Source organism: Lates calcarifer, linkage group LG6, assembly GCF_001640805.2.
Source record: "Lates calcarifer isolate ASB-BC8 linkage group LG6, TLL_Latcal_v3, whole genome shotgun sequence".
Lineage (NCBI taxonomy): Eukaryota > Metazoa > Chordata > Actinopteri > Centropomidae > Lates > Lates calcarifer.
In genome coordinates, this window is record NC_066838.1 from 23,861,994 (window position 1) to 23,877,822 (window position 15,829).

Genomic DNA, 15,829 nt, shown 5'->3' on the forward strand with positions numbered 1-15,829 from the left:
CAGTAGTGTGAACCAGAGCCTGAAAACAGACACCAGGTCATTTAGTTTGCTCAACGATGCATTTATTTAGCAGATACATTAAATGTATCCTCAATAAATTAATCTTAAAATGTATTCAATGTTTAATTCATTCTTTTATTTACATAGACTTGAATATTGTACATGCAGGAACATTTGTGTTTACATTCATCTGATGCATAATGTTTGCCTCTGTTTCTCGTGATAGGTGGGTTTGTTTGACTTGGAGGTGAACTGTTTGACTAAGATCCTGTTTGGTGCCCTGGTGGTGGTGTCACTGGTCATGGTGGCCCTGCAGCACTTCGCTGGCCGTTGGTACCTCCAGATCTTTCGCTTCCTGCTGCTCTTCTCTCACATTGTGCCCATTAGGTGCGATTAAAGATTTATAGTCGTCTGCAGTGTCATTATAATGTATTTATGTGTAAGGATTTACATTTACAATTACTTTTCTTATTTGATGCAGTTTGCGTGTCAATCTGGATATGGGAAAGATGGTTTTCAGTTGGATGATTAAGAAAGACTCCAAGATCCCTGGGACGGTGGTGAGGGCAAGCACCATACCTGAACAGCTTGGACGCATCTCCTACCTGCTAACTGACAAAACAGGTTAGACCACAGGAAATGAGCACGAAAAGCAGCTGAGTTTTAAAATAGCCGTGGTTGTGTGGCCAAAAGAAGCACTGAGGCCAGCGTGTGGAGTACTAAAATGAGAGATTATAGTGCAGAGGAAGTATCCAGTTGGACAGACTTAAGTCGTTTCCTTCCCTGGGGGGGTTTGCTCTGTGGTGGGGTTGCTGCTCCTAGAAACCTGCTACTTATTGGACCCTTAAATCAATAAAAAAGTCTCTCATCCATACACACCTTTAGAGAACAACACCTCCACCAGTGCACTTCCTCAGGCGCGAGGTGTTGCACGTCAGATTTACAGCCCCCATGCCCAATAAAATGATCAGCCATTTCCCCATCCAGAGCGTCATAAGTCCAGGAGGTGGGGTGGAGGGGGTCTGCAGGTCAGGCTAATGTACGTGCAAACCCCCTGAGGTCTTTTTGATATACTGGTGGAAAATGCTTTTAAAGTGAGTGTGAGGATACAGAGGTTGCGTGTAGTGTCAAAAGGAAGGCTTCTGGCTTTCTTACCATTTTTTTCCAATCACAACATGTGTCACCATCTTAAGTTACTGATTAATGTCTGTAAATGTGCAGAAGTACTTTTATAGATATTCACACTAGAATTGAAAAAAAAATTATGTTTAACAAATGAAATCCAAAACAACATTTTATACTTTTTTGTGCTGTTGATCATTATGCATAATGTGGGAGCTACTCTTGAAACTGACTGTTTTAGTTTGGAGGAATTTCACTGTTTGACTGCCTGTAATGTAATCTTTACCAGGGACTCTTACTCAAAATGAAATGGTGTTCCGGCGGCTGCATCTTGGAACTGTGGCATATGGGATGGACTCAATGGATGAAGTACAGAGCCACGTGTTCAGTGCCTACACGCAGGTAAAAAAAAAAAAGAAAAAGAAAAAAAGCATTTGCAAGTCTGTGCAATGCTCTGTGTCTGTCAAAGAGCAGAAATGAACAAATCCACTCACAACAGTTTGAAAACAAACCGAAAAGAAAAGATTGAAATTCCAAAAGCTTGGGAAAAGGTAAAACAAACAGACATGAACATTGTTTTAAGAAACATATCAGTTTGTGATTATTGTTTGGTTGAATGTTTCCTGACCTCAGATGACACTCTTTGTCCCCCTTGACACCAGAGGTTAGTGAAGCAGGAAACAGGATTAGCCCACAAGCGAAGCACTGACCGGACTTCTTTAATGACGCTACCATTAACCTCTGGAACGCACAGCTTTCTAAAAATAGCAAAGCCACAATGCAAAAGCAAATTGTTCATATTTTCTTTACACATCTGGTTATGTTTACAGGCTGCTTTCACAGCAATGATTGAAAGTAGGTCAGTTAAACGACTTAAAACTACACATCTCCAGTTAGTGGTCTCTATTTTCTATTTAGTTCATTGAATGCATATCTTTGTGTATTGTTGTATACAGGAATTAAAGTGTTCATATACTATGTTCAGTTTGACAGTACAGTTTATAGTTCTGTGCTGCAATCCTGACCACAGTGAAAGATTTCTTTCAGAAAAGAGTGTTATAACTCTGCTTGATCACAGTACCTTCTGTAATTGTCTTCAGCCCACCCATGACCTTCCAGCCTCCAGAGCTCCAGCAGCCACTAAGGTCCGCAAGACCATTAGTAGTAGAGTTCATGAGGCCGTGAAGGCCATTGCCCTGGTGCACAACGTGACACCCGTATACGAGGCCAACGGGGTGACAGACCAGGCCGAGGCCGAGCAGCACTATGAAGACACATGCAGAGTCTACCAGGCATCCAGCCCTGATGAGGTATGATGACCAGCTACACAGAACCATTTCACATTCCTCCAGTTTTATTATTGACATTGATGTCATGTTTTTAATCAACAGAACGATTACATGCTGCTTTATAGACTTAGAAGATTCAGCTTTTCCAAACATTCAGGGCATGAGCTGCTTTGAAAATAAAAAGTAGAACAAAAAGTAATTATTTAATTATATTGGCTTAAATTTGCAATGTAGAAGTATGATTTCTGACTTCACAAGCAGTTTGGAAGCCAGTCATAGTCCAATGTCATTTTAAGAGTATTCAACAAAGTAATGCAACTTTTTTGTGGAAAAAAATGCATATCAGATCCAATTTATTATTCATAGCAGAGTATTTTTATAGTTCTCACACACACACACACAGAGGCAAATACCTCTATTTTGATGTATATATATATTTGACCTGTTGGGAAATGTACACTTAATCTACTTAAACATGAAATTCTCAAGGCCAAACAGGGAAGGCCTGACAGGAGAGCAGATTTCCGATGTAAAGGTGGACAGTTCTTCATTTTTGTCAGTAAAAGCCATTATCTCGAGTGTCTTCGCTGCTTCCTTAAAGGGAAACATTCACAAGCCAAATGGCATTCCACATTTATGTCCTTGATCAGTATAAATTCTTTGAACATCAGGAAGAGGGCTGCAGAATTCGACATGATCCATTTCCTACAGTATAAATACGGATTTCCTTAATGTGCTCCCCAGCCCATTGCCCTTATCTCCTTTTGAATTTCCTTTTTGATAGCATATTTTAATAGAGCCCTGCATCTCTGTTGTGATTAAAGAAGTGTGGTTTGTATTATTAGTAGAAATGGAGCTGTATTATCACCTTAAACTGTTTTCTTTGAGTTGGGGGCCCTGAGAGGTGCACTCTATCAGTTTCATACAATCTAGACTAACATTCAGTTTGCTTTCCTACAGCTTTCAGGAAGTCTTAATATAGATCTGGTTTTGGCTGTGAGCACTATGGACACAATGTCAGTGACTGTTGAATACATGGTTTTTCTACAGTAGTCAAAATTGACATTTTACTACCTGCCTACCCATCACTTTTTAAAGTCATCCACATGCACATGAAAACAGGATTATTTTCTTATCATGTATTAATATCACAATAATCTCATCCATATGTGATAATAAACAAATGGATGACTCATATTATGCATGATTCACAAAGGAGAGTTTATGTCTGAATCACTTTGCTTTTCAGCTCATAAAAAAAAAACTTGTGAGCTGTGTGGTTGTTCTGAGTCAAACCAACTGGACGCAGCTTCAGTCCAGTTAGAAATCGACAGCCAACCCAGCTGCTGCTGTTACAAGGTGGTGCTGTTGTGGCGGACACCAGATCCATGAATGCCCCCACAGTGAATATTTCTAGACTGTGACTAAGCGCGATCTTCATATTTCCCAACCTGGATGACAAACATTATGGTAGTCAGCGCCTTTCTGACGTTAAAGTACTCCTGGCCAGGCATTGTCAGACGACGTGGTCATGTATTTCCAAAATAAGTAATTTCAGAACCACAAAATCTGTGGTCTTAAAATTTGACTTGGAACGTGGCAGCCTTTGTTGGTTTCTCTCATCTGTGTCCCTTTGGCCACCCTGCTATTAGTTCTGTCAGAGGATGGGTGATGGATTGAGTATGTGATCTGGCTTCTGGTCTGGAAGTTATTGAGCAATGTCATCTCCCCTCTTTTTCTCCCCTCACACACACACACACACACACATTACCATTGTATTAATGGATGTCATCTGTTGTGTCCTTCAGAAAGATCAAGCAAAAACAATATTTTCTGTTCAGAAATGGACATCTCCTTAGTTTATCAGTCAATATTCTTGAGTGCTGAAAACGCTCGAGCTATTGATTGAGGAGGCTAAATGGTTACTGTGCTTTCTCCAAAGTGTCCTCTGCTGTTTTCTTTGTAATTCAAGTAATGGAACATCATATTGACATAATGGCTTTACCATGAGAATAATTTAAAAAAACCCAAGCAGTGGTCACTTCTCTCTCTTGCTGTGTGTTCCTGAGTGATAGTAATATTGTATTATTTGTCAAAAACATAAAATATTAGCTACTTAATAAATATTTCAGCCTGTCCATATTTTTCTCCACCATATGTTCATTAGTGTATTTTAATGACCACCCACTGCAGTCTTTACAATGTGTTGATAGGTGTCGCTGGTGCAGTGGACTGAGAGCGTTGGGCTGACACTTGTGGGAAGAGACCAGTCCTCTATGCAGCTGCGGACCCCTACTGGCCAAATTCTGAACTTCACCATCCTGCAGATATTCCCCTTTACCTATGAGAGCAAGAGGATGGGCATCATTGTTCGAGTGAGTGCCAAGACAGTTTTGTTACTTGTGATTAATGTTTTCCTTTGTTAACAGTAACTGCTGTGCTTTATTATATGCTTCCCATCAATTGCATTTATTTTAAAAATGTCTTTCATTGACAGTCAATTTAGGTCAGTGGCTGATGATTGTTACTAGACCCTGGATTTCACAAGGAAAACAAGAAAAACATATATCGGTATTATACGGATATTATCTGAGAAAAGTCTAACCTTATAGTGACCTCTGACTAAGTCTGATGACTAACTATATTTTTTTTGGCCCTGCTTTAACTCCGGAAGCCTGGGATTTTGAAGCTCAGCTTCCTCGTGATAATATTTTCGAACAGTTTTTGAAACCCTTTGTGAATATCAAAATAAGTTATGCATTTCTAGGCAACACAGAATCATAAAATAGCACACGTTCACATTGACTCACATGGCTATGAAGTGGAAATCCCTCGTGAGTGAAGCACAGCTGGGTATTTCATGTTGGGTGTATCAGGTATTTTTATTTTTCATATTAATGTTTCACGTTGAATAAACTGGACATATTTGTTTTCTAGGATGAATCAACAGGAGAGATCACTTTCTACATGAAAGGTGCTGATGTGGTGATGGCAGGCATTGTCCAGTATAATGACTGGTTAGAGGAGGAGGTACATTTCCCTCTCTCTCACAAATCATGATGTTATGACAGTGATTTTATTCTTATTATAAATAACTCACAGACTAATAGACTTTGTAACCTGCTGAAACCAGATGTTGTTGTCTCTTTTTTCATAGTGCGGAAACATGGCGAGGGAAGGTCTGAGGGTCCTTGTGGTCTCCAAGAAGTCCCTGACAGAGGAGCAGTATCAAGATTTTGAGGTCAGCACTCTCTGATGAGATCAACCTTTAGCCATCTGAGGCTGAGCTGAGGGACTGTGTCTCATAATTATTCAAAAGTAGAGGAAGATGGTCTTGCTTAATTGTGCTTAGCTTCCTTAGCAACATCACACATTCACTCTTTTTGGCTTATGTTTACTGAAGCCTTTACAGCTTGTAAACCACAGAAACATCAGCAGTTACACATCAGTTATGCTCAAATTACACTGAAGATCTGTTGAATGACAAACAATACAAATACAGACTGATATTTTCTGCAGACATGGTCAGTATTTCTAAATGTCAAAGTGTGTTCTCGGGTAATTAGCTAACCTCTGACCTCCCCTCTAGTCTGTACACCCCACACTCCCACGCACACACCCAGGGTCCACTCATTGTTTGAGCAGGGCAGGGCTGTCTCCCCTGCAGTCCTCAGCCCCAGGCCCATTACTGAAGTGTATAATTGTGTGAGCAGAGCTGGTGGGCAGCAGTGAGTCACCAACTGAGTCACACACAGAGTTTGTGTTCCTGTATGACTCACACTCAGATTATTTTTGCTTTATCTCACTCACAAATTGCTGTGGAGCTGGAGCACTGAAAATGGGCGTTAACCAATTGATCATGTTTGTTCTGTATTTCTAACTTTTTTAAAACATAGTGGCTTTAAGGTCGGCTTACAAGTAAATACCTGGAAAGAACCTAAATATCTTTTATGGAGGTTTCATTGTGTTGTGAATGTCAAACTGCACACAGACTAATCTCTGTGTAGGTTGCAAAATTCTGCTTATGCATGCACACTGTGTGAGACATCCCTGTTGCTGTTTTTTAAGCTTTTCTCCCTGTGTTTGTCATGTCTTCCACAGCTGGTGACTATATTGATATTTTCTCCTATTCCTGACTGTTTCTGGTCTTTGGTCTCAGTCTACCTTATTTATGCTAATTTAATCTCCTTCCGCTCAAAATATTCCCATCCCTTCCCTGCTCCCCAGGCACGGTACGTTCAGGCCAAGCTTAGTGTCCATGACCGCTCTCTGAAGGTGGCCACAGTGATTGAGAGTCTAGAGATGGAGATGGAGCTGCTGTGTCTGACTGGGGTGGAGGACCAGCTCCAGACTGACGTCAGGCCCACCCTGGAGATCCTCCGCAATGCAGGCATCAAGGTCTGGAGACTGGGGACAAATTAAGTAAACTAAACATAGAAACAAGACAATTACCTATTGTCCTCATGAAGAATCCTCATTCAAGTATAAAAACCAACGCTATAGTGAATTTGACTTAATTGTATGGACGTTTTTAAGTGGTTGTTGGTTGGCACACTTCAGATGGTTGATATAAAATATTTGACCACATTTTTATGGAAACAAGCTTTGGTTTTGTGCAACAGAACCAGAGAGCTGATTACTCACTGTGATAGAAGTTGGGCTGATAGTCTTCTTCACTCTTAAAGGGTTGGTTCACCTAAAAACAAGAAAACAGATTTTCTTACTCTCTTAGCTCCAGTGGTATCTAGCTGTGCAGGTAAGTTTAGGCGTATTCGCTCAGGTTATAATATATCTGCATCTGCAGCAACTTAGATTTTTAATTAACCCTTTTGTTTAACCAGAAATATCTCTGCATATATGTCAGTGTATTGCTACCAGACTCCTTTGACAAAAACAGGTTTTGTACCAAGCACTTTGTTTGTGTTATTGTGTGACTTTCAGTGGTGGAAGACGTATTCAGTATTCCTTCATGTAAGTAAAAGTACCACACAATCACACAAACAACCTAACTGACAGAGGCAGCAGTACCTGCAACAGGAGCACCTCCTGTGTTCTGCAGTGTAAAATGAAAGTTTTTGTCTGGTAGAGATATATAGTGATGTCTCTGGTTAACAAAAAGGATCTTACTCTTTAATCAACTGTAGGAATCCTATCCATAATGTCATCAGACACTTGTAATAAGAATCTGAGCTTGTCCGTGAAGAAATAAGCACTTCAGTTGATTGACTTCCAATGGACAATTGCCCATTGGATTACATTGCAGCAGCTGTTTGAGGTGGCTGGGTGTACCGTTCTTGCTCAATACTGCACCGATTCCAGAGATTTTTGTTCCTATCAGTTGTTTACACCCAAAAACAGGTGGAAATAAGGCCCATAATTATCCTTAAAGAATCACAAGACAGAGAAGAACAGAATTTGGATACTATGATACTATTCTGTATAATAACTTGTGTTTGTCTCCTGTTTGAAGCCAAAGCACTACAAGAAAGTCAGATAGCATAAACCTCGGCTGCAGACATTTTTCTTTGATTTATTCACACATATTAGTGGAATTTCTCTTCAAACGTCAGTGCATCTTATAAACCCATAAATTTTCTTCACTGCATGTTATCTTCTGGTTTCTGTTTAGGTTTGGATGCTGACAGGAGACAAGCTTGAGACAGCCACATGCACCGCTAAGAACGCCCATCTGATCACCCGCAACCAGGACATCCATATCTTCAGACCCGTAAGTGCAGGACAAGGACCCGTCTTCCTTTTGTTTGTATATGAAGTGGGGAGTAGTCGATTTTAGTACCAAAGGGTTCATCCCAGTTCAATGCAGCACTGACAGTTTCCTGACTCTGTCGACCCACGGGCATCCATCCTCTGTGCGACCAAGGCCCATTAGCTAGTGGTCATACAGCCCCACACAACTACGCATGCAGCCGAAGCCAGCATCCACAGCTGAATAAATCACCTCCCACCAGCAAAAGCATCCAAGCCACTGTCAAAGAGAACAAACAGGCCTTCGCTCAACCAGAGAGGAGAAACCAGCTGAACCACTCCCAGAGGGAACATGCAGAGGGCTCACTTCCTAATTTGTTTTGCAGGTTTCAGGCTCTCTCGCCGCTTTGATAGTCCCCTTCTGCCTTCCCCTCTGGAGCCATGCCAGAGCAGAAGGAGCGCCTGCCATATAGGAAGGTTACAACTTGCGTACAACTGCGGTTACTGGAAGAGAATAACAATGGTTGGCACGGCTTGAAAACCTCTGTCCCAGTGGACGGGGGAGTGCTGACTGGGCCTGCAACACATACATCTGGATTAGTTTCCTGGTGGCCACCAATGGCCTGATCTGGATTGACGCATGAATAGTCAGTGGTCGAAGGATATTCATACCAGAGCAAAACTTGTGTTGACAGATTAACACCATTCCTTGTCAGTGCTGCATTTTTGGAGAATTTTTAAGTCTATATTTGAACCTGACACAATTGTCAGGGAACTCAGTTGATTTTATATTTTCCCACTTCCCATTTTCTCATTCAAATTAAGATTTCAGAGCCACTTTTTTATTTAATAAGCCCTACATAAACATTTAATAAGTGGTTTACAATACATCACACTGTGATGTAGTTGTACACAAATGTAATTTCATTTTGTTGTGTTGATAATGCATTTGTCTGCAATTATAGCTTCCTTCATGAAGACATATTTTCTATTGATTCAACTGGATATTATCATATTGTCATTCATTAGCTGTTAATACAGCCTCTACCTATGGGTGCTCAATAAACTCTAATATCTGCATACAACTGCAGATAATTTAGTACAAATATGATGTAAATATTGGGTGCATTGCTCAGCTAGAAAAACTATAATTAAATTCTATTATCTTATTGACTTTCATTAGAATCTTGATAAAATTATCTTTTGCCAACATTTCCCACATACAGTAAAGAAAGAACTGATCTGTTAAGCCAGACACTACTGTTATAATATTACACACTGATTCAATTTTCTGTTCTACTGATGTAAAAAACTAATTAACTAACTAACTAACTAACAACAAAAAAATAACAATACAGGGCTGAAACTAACAGTTATTTTATCAATAAATCTACCCTTAACTTTCTTAAACTTAAATTATAATTAATCATTTTACAATTAATAATTTCTATAAACTATCAAAATATTTTGAAAAATGCCTGTTGTAATTTACCATATGAGATGTACTCAAGCGTTTTGTTTTGTTTGACCAACAGTCCAAAACCAAAATTGTCACATTTGAGGAGCTGAAACTGGCAAATGTCTGGCATCTTTGCTTGAAAATGACAAAAATGATTGATCGATCATTACGTATTTGGTGCGATTTGTATGTCTGATAGATATTCGGTTGCTCAAATGTTTGTCATTATTGCAGCTAGAGCGAAACAGCCATTCTTCTGTCTGATAACAATCAGGATACAACGGCTGACAGATTGTCATTCTTGATAATTTTTGTGTGTGTGTGTGTGTGTGTGCGCGTGTTTTTTTTGTGTGTTTTGTGTGTGTGCTTGCATGCATTTATAAATGTGGTTGACAATGGCATAGGTGACAACACGAGGGGAAGCCCACCTGGAGCTCAACGCTTTCAGGAGAAAACACGACTGTGCTTTGGTGATATCAGGGGACTCGCTTGAGGTAAACTCTGCGTGCGTCTGTGTGTGTGTCTCATCCTCCTTCCACTGATTTATCTCGCCTTATGAAACTCTGACATGTTTTCTGTGTGATGCATGATAATACCGCTGCCACTGAAGCATCTCTGGAAGTGGTATCTGTGGTTAGAGTCATTTTCTAAACTGAAGTAGGAGTTTAACTGTAAGTTAAGTTGAGGTGTTGGAGATCCACAGCTGAGATCAGTTATATGCGGTGGCCCTAAGTTTCTCATCTGTTGGTTCTGATGGGTTTCTTGCAGGTTTGTCTGAAATACTACGAGTATGAGTTTATGGAGCTTGCATGTCAGTGTCCCGCTGTGGTTTGCTGCCGATGTACCCCCACCCAAAAGGCTCAGATAGTGCGGCTGCTGCAAGAGCGCACAGGCAAACTCACCTGCGCAGTCGGTGAGTAGAAAACAGAAACAGTCCAACAGCTTTATCACAGGGGGCAATCAGTCCACACAGCTTTCTACTATATTTTAGTTTTTTGTGGGTGTTTTACCTTAAACAACGTCTTTCCCCTCCACGTCAGCTAAAACCTGTCAATCACCTTCATTCATAAAATGCCACAATCAAGCACAGCTGATTTAAATGTGCCTTAATGTTCATATCACATGATGATGATGCCACTAAGGGCTGGGAGATGATTCATATTATTGCCTGTCAGTAGAATTGTATGATATTGTGATGATAGGATCATATTGTCAAAAAACTATAAACTGGTAACTTTAAAACTAATTTAATCAGTTATTGAGAATCTTGTTTTACACACGAATGAACACAGTTCTATTAATTAAACATCAATCAATCTGAACATTTTGTTTGTGATTTCATTTTGTTATTGGAAAGACATTTTTATCAATGTGTTTTACGTCATGTTTTCAATGTCAGCTGTATCACTCAGCTGCTTTATCTTGCCCTTTAAATGCCAAATTCCAAACAAACATTTAGTTTCCTTGACTGTAGTTTTGATCTCTTAATCAGGCCAAACTAGGGGAGTGTCTCCTGAAATACGCGCACACAATAGTCTCACCAACAGTTTGTATTGGTGAGTCACTGATGTGAATCCTGACACCTCTATGGCTTTTGTTTTCTCTTAGGGGATGGAGGAAACGATGTCAGCATGATCCAGGAAGCTGACTGTGGCGTGGGAGTGGAGGGAAAAGTAAGGCTCTCTCCATCTCATTGCCTCACATTGACGTGCCTCTCTCACAGATTTTTGCTTTGTGTTTCCTGTCAAGATCTCTCTCACGTTCAGAGATATGTAGAGGGACGTTCACACAGATGATTCCTCTTTATGAGAATCTATTGTCTTAGTAGAGGAAATAAAGATGACAGGATGCTTTGTGCTCAAGTAAAAGTAAGCATCTGTCATCACCCTGCCTCTTGTACTTCTCTCTGTGTGTTTCCTGACAAGATAGCCAGTTTGCTCAGACATGGACCTCATACAGTACATGTGTATGCAGTGATATTACCTAAAGGTTTTTTTTTTTTTGACATTTTGGGCAATTCCCTTATTTGCTGTTTTGCCAAGAGTTAGTGGAGAAAATTTATACCACATTTTAAAGATGAAGCTGGACCTAGCTGCATGGCTGGAGCCTGTACCAGTGTACAGGTTGGCTGCATCCCTGGACTGGTCACAAGTCCAAGGTTAAGCCTCATACCTACAGACAAACACATTCACACTCACCTTCACAGCTACAAGAGTTTCCAATTCAGTCTAAAAAGCTGCATGTGGGAGAAAAACATGTTTTCTCTCAAGGGTTGCTGCCCCTCTTGTTATTATGGATTAACATGACATATTCAGTGTATTTGTGTTCCCAGGATTTATTAATATGTGTAGATCTCATGTCCAAAGGATTCTTGTTTCTTACCTGTGTAATGTTTTAGGGAGTATTTGATTCTAGCCTCATTCGTGTTTCCAAATAACCACGTTGTATATCTGTCAGTGTACGATCAATTCATATTACAGGCACTCAAAGGCCTACTTTTCAGGTCAGCAAAGACTGCTTTTAGCACGTCCTCACTGCCCTCTGTGCTGTGTGTTTGACAGGAAGGAAAGCAGGCCTCTTTGGCTGCCGACTTCTCGGTGACTCAGTTCAAACATTTAGGCCGTCTCCTCATGGTCCATGGTCGGAACAGTTACAAAAGGTCTGCAGCCCTCAGCCAGTTTGTCATCCACAGGAGCCTGTGCATCAGCACCATGCAGGTAGAGTACAACTAAAACATGTTGCCATTCAAGTTTCCTATACCTATTTTATAATAGCTTTGGCTCAGTTTTCACAACAGTGCGTTTCAATTTGCAAAATCTGACCACAAAATTCTACACTGCTTGTTTTTGCCTCCAAGTCCCACATAGCACACAAAATGAAAAACATCTGTATTAAATTGGATAATATGTGACATACTACATTTATCAGAGCAGCAGAGAAGGCACAGTAGACGGCAATTCATGAAGTTTAAATATTGGTGCATTTTAAATTGTTGCTCCTTCCACCACTGCCAACCATTTGACATGCAAGTTATTAGCAAAGCTGGTTTGCATCGCTGTGCACAAGGCTGATACTGTTAAAACAAGGAGAAATACTTGCATACACATGTTGTACTGATTCAGTGATCTGTATGTTTAGTAATCAACATGTGAGGTTGCTGTGTACTGAAGACTGAGCATGTGACTTAGTGTTTAAGGGCAGCATTTTGTGTTTAAAGGTAAGAATTTAGCAAGTCAGATTGGCTTTCTGCTTTAACAGTTTTCCACATTTAAACTCGGAGCCAAAGTAATTTAGTAAAACACTGTAAAATGTCTGAAAAAGAATATATGTTATATGGGTTATGTTTATCCACAACACCTAAAAAATGTGAGGAGGAGATGATTGGGGCGAGGCAGGGAGAAGTTTCAGGGGTGGTCATGGAAGGGTGGGGTGCACAATGACTCAGAGGAGTGGGCCCGTGGTGCCCTTCTGAGCTGCCCCCCCCCTCCACACACACCCGACACCGTCCCCAATCGAATTCCCATGTCCCAGTCCAACCTCAGCCCCCGCCATGGAGGGACAGCCCATGACTCACTGCATCATGGACTTTGGGGTTTCAGGGAGGCCCTCCTCCACATGTCTCACATTAACACCAACCACAGCCGCAGCTGTGACCTGTCTGGTTTGGGGCCGCCTGGACGGCAGACTGACTAGTTGACAACTCAATACTGGCATCATCCATAGGTTGAAGACACATGCCAGAATTAGTCAGTGAAGTTTTCTCCAGCAGTAGCACTGTGGTAGACTGAGGATTATTGTGGTGTTGTGTTTAATGTGTGGGATTTAGCTAATTGATTAGTCAGCGTGGTCACCTTTTAGTTGTTGTGTTAGCATGACAGGTCAAAGTTATAATGTAATATTGTTCATTTCCTCCTACGTTTCTGATTTAACTTATTTCTGTCTGTAGCCTTTGGAAAGTGATGCCCTGATTTCTAACAGTCATCTGTAACGCTATCAGAGTATTATTATGAAAAGAAGAATAAATCACTTTTCTTGGTTCTTCTGTGTCCTTAGGCGGTTTTCTCCTCTGTTTTCTACTTCGCTTCAGTCCCACTCTACCAAGGATTTCTGATTATTGGGTAAGTTACAAACTCTGAATGGCGATGACTTATCAAGAGAGCATTTGGCTGCCTTGTTTCTATGGCATTTCCTCTGTGTTAAGGCACTGTTGAAATGTGAGAAGGGGAAAATCTGAAAGTATCGACTAGTCAAGTGGTGCATTTCTAATGAATCTAACAATAAAATGTGTGAAAGTTTTTGTCCATGTGCCATTTTTTCCGGAACATGTTGCCCCACAATGAGGACACATGTTGTCTGTTTCAGCTATTCCACTATCTACACCATGTTCCCCGTCTTCTCCCTGGTCTTGGACAAGGATGTAAAGTCAGAGGTTGCCATGTTATACCCAGAGTTATACAAAGATCTCTTGAAGGTATATAATGAGTGGTCTTCTCCTATATGTTACAATGTAGCTAGAAATGAGGAAAAATTGTGAATATGATGTCTCATTTTACTGTTTTCTTTCCACAGGGACGACCACTGTCTTTCAAGACATTTCTAATATGGGTCTTGATAAGTATCTATCAAGGTAAGGAAGAGTTTAAACAAGTTGCTGATAATCCACAACCTAAAATTGCAAAGATAAGCAGTACACACAGACATGAGTTGTAAGGTCAGCATGCAGGGCAAACATACTGAATCACAGTCATCACTTTCCACGTACACACTCAGTTATTTCGGAGGTTTGCTAGTCATAAGTAGAAGTACAAGGCATCAGATCAGACACCGAGATGAGGATCAGATGTTAAATTTCTTCAGACAGACAAATCATTCCCTGACTAAGTTATCTTGCTTTTCTTCAACACATCACTCTTCAACAGCCCACACACTTTCTTCTTAATTTCTTGAGAACTTTATTTATGTCTGGGGACTTTGTTTGTCAAAAACCGCAGGTAGATTTCCGACATGGGCCATTTGCAGTGAAAAAGTTTTTGCAGGGCATGCTAAGCTACGCCCTGAAACCTTTTATCTATTTCTGTCAAAACATGTACATTTCATTTTATGGATGATCCTGAGATACTGTATATTTCCAAGTAACAGGGTCTGATTACCAAAGAGCTGCCTGATATAGACAGAATACTTTCACACCACAGACCAGGCCCTGATTTGGACCATTGACTATTTTTCAGACTTAAAGCTGACTGTAATTCCACATCATTGCATGGATTATAAATGACATCTCTAAATGTTGTCCTGCATACACACTATTGTTGGGCTCATTCTTAGCCCGTGGCCTCTTTTTCCTCCACAGGAAGCATCATTATGTATGGGGCACTGCTGCTCTTTGAGTCAGAGTTTGTCCATATCGTTGCCATTTCCTTCACCTCTCTTATCCTGACTGAGCTGCTGATGGTGGCCCTGACCATTCAGACGTGGCACTGGCTCATGATAGTTGGCGAGCTCCTGAGCTTGGCCTGTTACGTTGCTTCACTCGTCTTCCTGCACGAGTTCATAGGTGAGTGAACACGAACACACAAACTCATATTTCAGCTGCGCAGAAGGTGACTGAGACTGTGGTGGCATATTTAATAGAGACATGAAAACAGATTCAGTCTGTGCTCATTTCAATGTAGCCTGATTGATGTTTTTGTGCTTTGGCCGACCTTGAAGTACGTCAGCATTTAGCAGTGAGAGGGACCTGCTCATTCATATAATGCCTCTGGTGTACAATAAGCTGTGGAATGCTGGATATTAGGAAGTCTAAAGATGATTGCACTGACAAACTGTCCTGGTGTGGACGACGCTCAAACATATTGTAGTATCAAAGAGGAAATGCCAACAGTCTTGTTAGTTTCCTGTGGACTGCCATGGCTCATGTGTTTATCACAGAAAAGGTGTGTTTGGTAGGAAAACTCACAAAAATAGCCTTCTCCATAGTGTTAGATAACAACAGATTCAAAGCCATTTGACGTCTGAAACATAAACAACTTTCACTGCAGAGGGAAGAGTGTTGTTGGTGTTCGTATTACTCCATTACAGCCTGTTTGTTGCCAGGTCATTGGACATTTATTTACTTGAGCTGGCTAAAAAATGAGCCAAATTTAGTTGTGCCATATTAAGACTTGTGACATGTACAATACTCTAACCGAGAGCTTTGCAGGCCTTTATTTTCAGCTTTATGTGGGGTGTGGAGTTCCATTTTCAGCCTACAATC

At 40.7% G+C, this 15,829-nt stretch overlaps 1 protein-coding gene across 1 annotated transcript in view; it reads left to right on the forward strand.

Annotated features, from left to right (window-relative positions):
- The window catches only part of LOC108894552 (probable phospholipid-transporting ATPase IIA), a 28,623-nt gene that overhangs the window by 10,626 nt on the left and 2,168 nt on the right, over positions 1–15,829 (forward strand). Inside the window, exons 11-27 of the mRNA XM_018693292.2 lie at positions 227–387; positions 482–624; positions 1,412–1,524; positions 2,223–2,432; positions 4,625–4,786; positions 5,349–5,441; positions 5,569–5,652; positions 6,639–6,809; positions 8,041–8,139; positions 9,981–10,070; positions 10,345–10,489; positions 11,185–11,249; positions 12,138–12,293; positions 13,630–13,694; positions 13,939–14,047; positions 14,146–14,203; positions 14,927–15,130. Of these exons, the coding sequence (XP_018548808.1) occupies positions 227–387; positions 482–624; positions 1,412–1,524; positions 2,223–2,432; positions 4,625–4,786; positions 5,349–5,441; positions 5,569–5,652; positions 6,639–6,809; positions 8,041–8,139; positions 9,981–10,070; positions 10,345–10,489; positions 11,185–11,249; positions 12,138–12,293; positions 13,630–13,694; positions 13,939–14,047; positions 14,146–14,203; positions 14,927–15,130 (2,128 nt within the window). The remainder of the gene's footprint in view (positions 1–226; positions 388–481; positions 625–1,411; positions 1,525–2,222; positions 2,433–4,624; positions 4,787–5,348; positions 5,442–5,568; positions 5,653–6,638; positions 6,810–8,040; positions 8,140–9,980; positions 10,071–10,344; positions 10,490–11,184; positions 11,250–12,137; positions 12,294–13,629; positions 13,695–13,938; positions 14,048–14,145; positions 14,204–14,926; positions 15,131–15,829) is intronic.